The 11,416-nt window shown below is 37.5% G+C and overlaps 1 protein-coding gene across 8 annotated transcripts in view; it reads left to right on the top strand.

The window, feature by feature from the left end:
- Cep192 (centrosomal protein 192) overlaps nt 1-11,416 on the top strand; it is a 114,399-nt gene that overhangs the window by 12,273 nt on the left and 90,710 nt on the right. For all 8 annotated transcript variants that reach the window (XR_003851018.1, XM_029568062.1, XM_017800484.2 and 5 more), the window contains exons 6-12: nt 785-837; nt 2,762-2,882; nt 4,706-4,851; nt 6,146-6,287; nt 7,495-7,619; nt 8,521-8,881; nt 10,108-10,251. Coding sequence is in view for 7 of the 8 variants with exons in the window: in XM_029568062.1 (XP_029423922.1) it covers nt 785-837; nt 2,762-2,882; nt 4,706-4,851; nt 6,146-6,287; nt 7,495-7,619; nt 8,521-8,881; nt 10,108-10,251 (1,092 nt within the window). In the remaining variant the exon portion in view is untranslated. The remainder of the gene's footprint in view (nt 1-784; nt 838-2,761; nt 2,883-4,705; nt 4,852-6,145; nt 6,288-7,494; nt 7,620-8,520; nt 8,882-10,107; nt 10,252-11,416) is intronic.

The following is an 11,416-nucleotide window of genomic DNA, read 5'->3' on the forward strand; positions in this document are numbered from 1 at the left end:
AACTCCCATATACCCTTTCCTTAAACTTAAGGTGGGATATTTGTCATACTTGTCCCACACCCCAACTTTAGTACTGCCTAGGGATCAAACTCAGGGCCTCATGGATGCTGAACAAGGCATACTTTGTTGCTCCCATTTATTTAGTGTATGAGTGTATTGCCTGCATATATATATATATAAGTACACCCATGTCATGCAGTGCCCATGGAGGTCAGGAGAGGAAGTTGGATTCCCACTGGTGTTAGACAAACGGTTGCTGACATGTGGGTGCTGGGAATTGAACCTGGGTCCTCTGTAAGAGCACCCAGTGCTCTTAACCACTGAGCCATCTCTCCATCCCCTTAAGTCTTTTCTTATGATCTGGTATGGCAGTTCCTACTGATTTGCTTGAATTGGGGTCTGAAGTTATTGTTTGGTCCTGTGTGCCTGGGAGCTTATCTAAAGCTTATTTCTGGGTTTGGACTTGTCTATTTATGTACGTGGGTGTCATTTCCTTTGTTTCTCTCCTCTTTACATGTCCTACAGTGTAAAAGTTAGCTTTATAGTCTTGATTAGATTGATATTCAAGTTTTATGATATGTGTAATTTTATGATTTCCCATCCTAACAGTTTTAATATTTTAACTGACCAGTGGTAGATTCTCTTGTTATCAACTGAAAGTGGCTTCTGTTCTCCTTCAAGGCAAAAAATGCTTAGTTCATTAATTAGCTGTTTTTAAGTGTTATTGGGTTGAAAAATAATCTGTCCCCTCAGTTTTTGTTTTTGTTTTTGTTTTTTTAAATAGACTCACCTCTTGATTTTCACATCCAATCATGGATGAATAATCAGGAACACAAGGTAAATTTTTATGTATTATCAGTTTCTGGTGTGTTGTAGGGGAGTAAAAGTTCATATTTCACATATATATATTAATAGTAGAAATCTTCTGTTTGTAGGTAACATAACTTCAATTAATATAGCTGCAGCAAGAAATGGAAATTTAGTAGGGCATGGTGGTCCATACCTGTTTTCCTAGAATTTGGGGAGCTGAGTAGGCAGATTGCCATGAGTTGGATTCCAGCCTGAGCTACATAGGAAGACTGTATATTTAGGTTCTTTTTCTGTTGCTATGATAAAATATTCTGACAAAAGCAACTTAAGGGAGAAAGGGCTTATTTTGGTTCAGATTGCAGTTTGCCATAACTGGGAAGCCATAGTAGAGGAGGTTGAGAGAGTTGGTTACATTGAATCCGTAGTCAGGAACAGAGAGCAATGTATGCATGCTCAGATTGCTTTCTACATTCTCATACAATTCAAAATCCCCTGTGCAGAGAATGATGCTACCCACAGTGAGTAGGCCTTCTCACCTCAATTAATGTAATCAAATAATCCCCCACATACAGCCCACAGGCCCATCTCCTAAGCCATTCTATGTTTTATCAAATTTATACACTAATCATGGAGCTGGAGAGATGACTCAGTGGTTAAGAACACTGGCTGCTCTTCCAAAGGACCTGGGTTTGATTCTCAGCATCCACATGATGGCTAACAACCATCAGTTAACTCCAGTTTCAGGAGATCTAATGCCCTCTTCTGGCCTCTGTGGGCTTTGCATGGATATGGGTGCAATTACATACATGGAAGCAATGCACTCATACACATAAAATAAATAAAACTTTAAAAATTAGAAAGACAATCATATTCTGTCTTAAAAATTGGGGCTAGGATGGGGAGGATGGGGAGTGTGGGTGTGGGAGGGAGTGGGATTTTTTACCTCTAGTAATAAGGAAATTCAAAAGTAGTACTGGGACCATCCTATGCCTTAGATATTTTTTGGACTAGTTCAGCCCTATTTTTTTTTTCTTTTTTTTTTTTGCATTTTTGAGACAGGGTCTCCCTGTAGTCCCAGCTGACCTTGAAGTCACTGTGTAGACCAGGCTAGCCTCGAACTCACAGATTCGCCTGCCTCTGCCTCCCAAGTGCTGGGATTAAAGGCATGCCCCACCATACCCCGCCTTTAGCCTTGTCTTTTATAATTATAAAATTACATTGGCATGCAATGTTTTTACTTTAAAAAATTTGTATATTTTGCAGTCTAACTCTTAGGCTGGTATCAGTTTTTAATATATATTTGATATTAGTGAGAAATAAATGACAGGTGCATATATTCATTCTGGGCCTTTACTATAAATTGCTTGTGCCCTTTAGGGTTAGCAATCCTTGGATAGAGGAGCAGAAAACAAGGTAGTTCTAAGTAATGATAGGAAAGATTGCTTGCTTAAAGATTACTTATTCCCACCTTCTTAGTATATTCACTTCTGTAGCAAGCCTTGTGTTGATCAGTTGTGTATTAGTACCCTGTGTTTCTAAGTTCTACAACAACTGAAACAATTTGATAGATGCCTTAAGTTTGGGTTTTTTTTTTTGGTGGGGGGGTCTTTTTGAGACAAGGTCTCCCTGTAGCCACAGCTGGCCTGAGATTCACTATGGAGACCAGGCTGGCCTCAAACTCACAGAGATCTGCCTGCCTCTGCCTTTGAGGCATATGCCAGCCACCATGCCCAGCAGGAGCCTTAAATTTTAAGGGGAGGTCTGGAGGGAAATAAAGTAGGGCAAGAAGGAAAGTTACTAATACATGTAAACAGCTAAACTGACTAAATTGTATTCTTTAGTTGTTAACTGCATTGTAGACTGAGAAAATGCTTGATCTTTTTCGTAGTCCTGTACTGTGTTCTTCAAGCCAGTGAATGTGCTTTTCTTATACATCAGTTTTTTCTTTTAGATTGTTGTGCCTGATGCTGGAAAGCATCTTAAAGACAAGACTGGAAACAGTGATTTCAGCCATACTAGCTTATTAGAAAATGAGAGACTTACAACTTTGACAAACTTGGAAGATTCCTCTGGTACTGCAAAGTAACTTGCGTTTTCTATCTTTCCTTTCCTATTTCACTTCATTTTGTGTCCTTATTGCAGTAGTCATTACAGTTTTGTTTTTTTCCCTTTGTGTTTTCCTCCTACCTTCAACCCTTAGTCTGTAGAGTGACAGGATTTTTTTTTTTTTTTCCAAGATAGTTTATGGAGTGCTGGCTGACGTAGAGCTCATTATGTAGACCAGGCTGGCCTTAACTCACAGAGATCTGCCTGCCTCTACCTCCTGAGTGCTGGGTTCACAGGTGTGCGCTACTACACCCAGCTGTTACAGAATTTTTAAAATGTCTTTCTATATATACTGATAGGATTATACTCATCCCTCAGTTTGACATCATTGGGGTATAAAGTAGCCTCCTAAATTTGCCATTTGATATAAAACACTGTTAAATTGAAGAATTATGAAATTTTTCACCTCTGTTCTCTGTAAGAGAGCTCAGCGAAGTTCAGAAAAGAGATGCATAACTTCAGAGTACATGAAGGATACCTCGACAATACTAAACGTGCTTGGGAACCATAGGTAAACAGATCAATTCTGATTGCAGAGGGTATCTGTGAAACTCTCTTGAAAGAAGATGGAACCTAGGATAGTGCTTAGGCATATGAGAAGTCCTTCTCAGAAAGCAGGGGCAGTTTTAGTATTGATTTGTGTGGCAGATTTGTAGCACTTAAAGGAGGCCTTAGTGTTTTAAAGAGATCTAGAGAATTATTCATGGTTCAGGAAGCCAGGTTGATGGGCTGAAGAGGATAAATGCATCATATAATTCAGGACAGGTTTTATTGCCTAATGGGTATGGAAACACATTGTTTGGGGTTGTGGAATTGTGGTTAAAGAATTATTGATGTGAGTTTACCATATTTTTGGTTGTTTCAGTAGGCTAGCTTCAAGCAAGTTACAAACATTAAGATTCCTATTGTTGATTGCAAAATTAACCTCTTAAGAAAAGCAGTGCCACCTTATAATTCTATTGCTGTGACTAAGAGTACTTCTTTTATTTTGCCCTTGTTGAACTGAGCATTATAACATCGAAAACTGCTGCAATGTTTTCTCTCTTCTCCTTCTCTCATCACTACGTCTTCACTAATAGGTTTATCTATCCCTTTTTGATAGTGTAAACCATTTGCTGCACTATTTTATGAGTAGTTTGTTATTTTCCCATTAATTTATGATGCCACGTTTATCATAGCCTAACTTCCTGTAACATGTCAGATCTGTTTTGATTTTCAAAGAAGCAATTATTATACCAAAATGTTCATAATGACTTTTTAGTGGCAGACTTATTTTATTTCTTTTTTAAAATAAGGTTTTGAGCTCATGAACCGCTTGCTTCAGCCTCTGGAGTGCTAGAATTACAGGTGTACACTATCAGCCTGACATGTCTTATAAGCTGACTTGAATTATAACTAACCCCTCCCCCAGCCTTTTGAAGTCTTGGGTCTTGAACTCAGCACTTCCTGCCTGCTAGGTGGACACACTTTCCACTGAGTTGTAGCTTCAATCTTTTTCCTTTTTTTGAGACAGAGTCTCACTATAAGCCATGACTGTCTTGAAATTTGATATGTAGATCAGTGGCCTGGAATTTGCAATGATTCTCTGCCCCTGCCTGGGGTAGTGCTGGGAGTTTATAGTCATACACTACCAACCGTGGTTTTGTGATAGTTTTCTTATGTCAAGAATAAAGAAATCATGTCATCCACTGCTCTATTTCTTTTGTCAGCTTTCTCAATTACAAATTATGTGTAGTTTCAGTTCCTACTTGATAGCCTATCTTATTTTTTCCCTCTACTTTGTCAATAGATGATGATATTAACGATGAAGAATTTTATGACGATCATTTGGAAGCATATTTTGAACAACTGGCAATTCCAGGAATGCTATATGAAGAAGGAGGACAGGAATCACCAGAAAATGATTTTAAATTCTCTATAAGTGATCCCAGTCAGGTATGTTCTAATTCTTGGAATTTTTCAGAAATTTGGCATTGGAAGTTACTGTTTGTCTCATTAGATTTTTGATGTTATTGTTACATTGTTTTGTTGTTTGTTTTGTTTTGAGATAGGGTTTCATGTAGCCTAGACTGGCTTCCAACTTTCTGTGTAGCTGAGGATGACCTTGAACATCTGATCCTTCTGCCTCCACCTCCCCAATGTCATCACATTTGGTTAGATAGTAACATGAAACTTAAGTCTTTGGTTTTCTCTGGACTCCAAATTGATGAGAAATAAAAATTTTCCTCCTACTTCCTCTTACTTTGCCCTCACCTACAGAATGTAGAAATAAGTGGTAATCCCCGCACTAGCCAATATTAGGATTTCAGGGGTAGCTTGGGTTTCATAGCAAGACCTTGTCTAATAAAAGAAAGAAAGGAAGAAAATAAAATATAGTCAGTGGACATCCTGTGTTTATATAAAGCAGTTGTTAACATCTTGTCACCATTGCCTGTTTTTTCCTCTCTTTAATCATTTGAAAGCAAATTACAAACATTTTATTATGTATCACCTCAACACATTAATGTTTATCTCCTATGAATAAGAACATTTTTCTGCATAATCACAATTCTGTTATCTACCTTTGATAGCATAGTTTTAATTAATGCCCATATTCAAATATGCCCACTTGTCTCTAATCTTTAATTTTATTATTTATTATGCATAATTTAATCAAGGTTATACTGTTTCTGGTTGTCACATTAGAATTCTTTCATACATGTTTTATAAAATCTAGGCTGGTTTTTAGAATGACCCATAATCTAGATATATCTGATTACTATTTTCACCAAACAGAATAAGCATTTGGCATGAATTCCAGTGAGACATTTTTCTCATGAGCATGTTGATTAAACATAGGTGGTGTTGTGTGTGCCTTGCTTCACGGCAGGAGATGCATCTGTTTATCCTTCCGTTGTTGTTGCTGTTTGATAATGTAATTGCTGGCTGTATGTCTGCTGGTGAAGGTGCCATTTCCTTTTGTCATTCAGTCATCTGTGGGATGGCACATCAAGGTCTTGTGAACATCTTGTTCCTAACAAGCCTTCATGAACTGGTGGTAATTTAATTGCTAAAGCCTCCTGGAAACAAGTTCTACACTGGTGGCTCCCATGGTGGTTCTTCTGGTCCTCCTACATACCATGCCTGGCATCCCTCCGTACAATATACATTCTCTGCTACCACATGTTCCTCCTTAAAATGTTTGATTTTTAACTTTAAAGGTTAATATAGCCAAGCACTCTTTCAACAGGCAAATGAAAACAATATCTTAAACTGTGAGTTGCAATCAGAAAATGATAGCTCTCTGATTTCCCATGAAGCATGTTCTTCAGGAAGTTCTGGAACAACTCACAGAGAGTCTGAGGGAAGCCATGTTTGTCTGCCTGGGATCAGTAAGTGTTTAAATATGATTTCTTTGGTTCATTGGTTGGTTGGTTTGAGTCAGGGTCTTACACTGTAGCCTAGACTGGCCTGGAACTTACTCTGTACCCCACACTCACCTCAACTCATTGCAGTTCTCCTGCCTCCGCCTCCTAAGTGTTGACATTTTAGGTATGAGCTACCATGTCTGGCTCTCTTTGTTCTTTTTATTTATTTTTTAAAAAGTATTTTATTATTTTTATGTGTATGTGCGTATTGCCTACATGTAGGTAAGTGCACCCGTATTGTGCAGTGTCCACGGAGGACAGAAGGGGCTGTCGGATCCCCTGGAACTGGAGGTATGGATGTGGGTGCTGGGATTCGAACCTGGGTCTTCTGCAAGAACAACCAGTGTTCTTAACCGCTGAGCCATCTCTTCAGCCCCATTTCCTTTGTTCTTAAATCTGGTTTGCATGTACCTTTTTAGAAAAAAAATTCAATTCTTTGTTATGATATATCATCAATTAACTTTTTCTCTTTGAATCATCAGTCTAAATCTTTTCAAAAGAGACTTTTATCTATTTTTATTTTTTATGTGTGTGAGTGTTTTGCCCGCATGTATGTAAATGCACCCAGGCATGCAACGTCCTTGGAGGCCAGTGGAAGGTGTCAGATCCCCTGGAACTGGATGTAACGAATGGTTGCTAGCTGAATCTGGATCCTCAATAGGAACAGACAGTATGCTTAACCAGTGAGCAACTCTCCAGCCCCTCAGTAGAGCTCTTAATAATACTACATGAGCAGGAGATCACTCACCTCCTTGGTTAAATTTGCTCTTGAGTAGTTTTGTTTTATATGTTAGTGTGAGATTTGATTTCTTCATTTATTTTTTAACAGTCCTAATTATTGAGACACTTAAAGTAATAATAATAATACCCATGAGAATTGGTACTCTTAGAAATGTAGGAGTATGTTCTTCCTGGTTTAACTATTTTAAATCATTGTAGTCTATTCAGAAATCAATTCTGTGAATAGTACCACATTTCTCATGTTTATTTCCTATTACTGATACTTATTTTTTCTAATTATTGTTTCTTATTGTTTCTAATTTGCCAAATTTTCCATATGAAGACTAAGTATTAGGCTTACATAAAAAAATTGGACTAACAGGAAGCAGTTATTGCATCAGATTATCTGAACTTTCACAGTGTTCCATTAACTTTTTTCTTTTATTTTCAGGTGATGGTGTAGGTACTCGAGATAGAAAGCAGGTAGATGATATGTTACCATTTCACCCTAGAACCTGGAGAACTGAGAAGGGAAAAGCAGGCAGTTTGAAGGACGATGTTTCAGATCAAAGCAGAGTAAGTTTAATTTTATTTCAACCTTCTAGCCCAAGGAATATGAAACTTTGATTTTGTATGACATATAGAAAAAGTATAAAAATCACTACTCACAAGGTTCATATGTGATTATATATACCTTTGATATTACTAGCATTCTATTACATAATTACATTTTCTTAGACTTAAACATCTAATCACTTACATTTCAGTTATTCATTTGAAAAATTCTTTAGCTTAGTGTACAGTCATTAAGTAAAAAAGCATAACTAGGTGTCGTGGTCCATGCATTTGATTTCACCACTGGGGTGAGGGCAAGAAGGTCAGGACTTCAAGGCCAGCCTTGTCTATATAGTGAGTGTGGGGACTACATGAGAACCTGTCTTAAAAAAAAACCCCAAAACTGAATAGATTGTCTTTTACCTTGCTCAAGCATATTTGTTTTTCATTGTTAGATTCTCCTTTGCATTCTTGAAACACCATAGTGATTAGAGAACTTAATGAGGCTCTGTGTTTGCTGTGATTAATATAATTATTGGATTCGTTAGACAGTCACAATATTTAGTGTTTTATTCCTATTAGAAGTTAGTATTTATGGGCTTTTATTCATGCAAGTTGGCTGTTACTAATGGACTTGCTTTTGTAGTGACTTTTATTGGTAATTAGGAATGTTAAATTACACTTCAGTCATTCTGTAATGTGATGGACAAATGTAGGCCCACTTTTATTTTCTAGGTCTCTTATGTATATGTTTGCCAGGACCACATTTTTAAGTTCTGTTTTGGTAAATTGCTTAATGAATATTAATATAGTCTGTTCCTTTATATAATAAGCATTTTATAGCAGTTGCATTGCTCTGCCCATAAAACTTTAAAATGAGTTTGAAAAACAAAATTTACCATTCTGTTAATGACTTTTAAAGGAAAGTGCGGGAGAGGATGTTCTGGTGAAGACTGTCAGTGCTACGGAAGAGAAACTTAACCCTATTTATATTCATGATACAAATGCTACTAAAGATGGTTTTGACCTGACTGAGTCTATAAAACATGAGGAAGAGTCTCTTCATCAAAATAAGGATTTGGCTTCCACTTCAGAAACAGTTTTGCACATGAATAGATGCTTAAAAACTGAGACTCCTACAGTGCCTATTCAAAAAGATGGGAGCATTGTATCTTTGAAGCCTAATAGTGATAATGAAATTAATTCTTTGGATATTCTTTGGTCACCAACTTGTGAAAGGAGAACATGTGAATGTTACGAGCCAATTGCAAAGACTAAAGACCGTAAGTGACTGTTTTTATCTTCTTAAATAGAATTAAAAAAATATATAAGATTTTATATATTTAGAGTAGACTGAGTTGCCATGTGGGTCTCTAGTCATTTATATTGAAATAATTTTAAGTGTTTTTAGGGATTTTTAAAAATTAATTTATCCTTTGACAGTTTTGTACATGTGTGGTCACATTTATCCCTCCACCTCTTTATCTTCCTTCCACCTGCACAAACCCCTCCCCAACAATTCTTTATCCCACTTTCATGTCTTTTTGTTTTGCTTTTGTTAGCTTTGTTACCTGCTAGGTTTAATGAAGGCCAGTGGCATGGGTGTGGGCGTGAGGGTCTCCTCTGAGCATTGGTAGCTCACTAGTGGCCACATCATTGAAGACAGTGACTTCTTCCTCAGCAGCCCTTGACTGTCATGAGCTCCCCTCAGTGGGACAGGAACCCATGAGCCATTTTCCATGTTTTGTGGGTTTTAAAATATGCTAGTATTCAGGATTGTTGCTAGGAATAATTAAGCAGAGATCTAGGGCAGATTTACCTTTCTGAGTGTTTTTCCATTATATCTTATCCATTATAGACTTGTGGGTAAGGCTGATTGGCTGCCATAAAAGAGACACTTTTCTTTTGGGGAAATGGATTTTCCTTTTTCTAACTAATTTTGAGCAGACTTTGGCACCAATGATAAGTAGTCAGCTAAACAAAAAAATATTGAGGCTGTCTTAATGAAATTTTAATTATTTTTATTTTATACGTAAGAACATTTTGCCTGAATGGAAATAAGTGTACCGTGTGTGCAGTGCATGTAGAGGCCAGAGAGGGTATTGGATCCCCTAGTATTTGGCATTGTTAGCTGCCAGGTGGGTGCTGGGAACTGAACCCCATTCCTCTGGAAGAGCTGCCAGTGTTCTTAATTGCTGAACCATCTCTCTAGCCCCTTAATGGAATTAAAAAAACAACAACAACCCTCATTTTAGTTTTTAATTATGTATATGTGGGGGTGTTATATGCATGTGTCTATGGGTGCCCCTGGAAGCCAGAAGAGGGTATTAGATCCCCTGGAGTTAGAGTCACAAGTGGTTGTGGGTGCTGGGAACCAAACTTGGATCCTCTGTAGGAACAAGAACAGTAAGTACTGTTAACTGCTGAGCCATCTCCCCAACCCCATGACTATGTCTTATAATTATTTGCTATATGTGCCATTGGATGGTTTTGTGATTTTATTTTTTAGAAACAGATGTCTCACAGAATGTAGTCTACCAAAATGAAGAGGGCAGATGGGTCACTGACCTTGCCTATTATACATCTTTTACGAATGAACAGGATTTACAGATGTCCCCAAATAATGAAATGAATGAAGACTTCAGATCTGGTTGTAAGTATGTAGATAACCACTTTTATTATACCAGATAAATTTTTATGATGGTATTCTGAGATTATTCTGCCTCTATTGGTCAGTCACATAAAATCCCTTCTGAAATATAATTATTTCCTAAAAGTTTTTTTTTAATATTTTATTTATAATTTTTTTATGTGTATGAGTGTTATGCCTGCATGTAAGTAAGTACACCCGTGTCGTGCAATGCCGGCAGAGGGCAGAAGAGGCTGTCAGATCCCTGGGAACTGGAATTACAGACAGTTGTTAGCTGCCATGTGGGTACTGGGATTCGAACCTGGGTCTTCTGCAAGTACAGTCAGTGTTCTTAACCGCTGAGCCATCTCTCCAGCCCCTCCTGAAAGTTTTTCAATACAAAGGATATAGAAAACATTTTGCTTGGTTGAAGGAAACAGAGGGTGAACTAGATTAGGGAAATGAATTGGAACATGAGTAAAATGAGAGGTTTTCTTTTATAGGAAGGGAGATGGACATTTTTACTTGTTTTATTTTGTTTTTTGTTTTTGAGACAGGGTTCCCTGCAGCCCCAGCTGGTCTGGAACTTATTATGTAGACTAGGTTGGCCTGGAACTCACAAAGATCCACTTGCCTCTGTCCTGAGATTAGAGGCATATGCTACCATACCAGGGCATTTTAAAAGTATAGAAAAGAAAGGTATGTGCGGGGGTGATATTCAGAAGAGGAAGCTAGGACTAAGGACATAATTTTATAATGTCCAAGTCATTTGAAATGAAAATGTGCCTACCTATAAACCGCTCAGAACTTACTTGAAAGAGATACCCTGCCTTCCCCATGCCTGTCAGCCCCACTCCGATGGCTCCATCTGTCTGAGGTATTTTTCTCTTTGTGGCCTGAGATGTAAACACTGAAGGGAAGACATGAGAGCTGCTTCAGAGTTTAACCAATGAAAAACTTATTTTTCTAAAAATATAGTTCTCCTTTTCTTTTTATAATTTTAAAAATATTTATTTAATAACCACATAATTAGAAGAAGCATTTCATTACAACGGCATTGACATATTCAATAATAATTTCCAGAGCTAAGATTGATCTCTTTCAAATTTGGCTGTAAATTTTTAGGTTTACAGTTGAATTAATACCATAAAGGAGTTGTCTTTATGCTAGTGAACCACTGATACCAGTG

This window comes from Nannospalax galili, unplaced genomic scaffold (assembly GCF_000622305.1).
Source record: "Nannospalax galili isolate Female #2095 unplaced genomic scaffold, S.galili_v1.0 scaffold700, whole genome shotgun sequence".
Classification (NCBI taxonomy): domain Eukaryota; kingdom Metazoa; phylum Chordata; class Mammalia; order Rodentia; family Spalacidae; genus Nannospalax; species Nannospalax galili.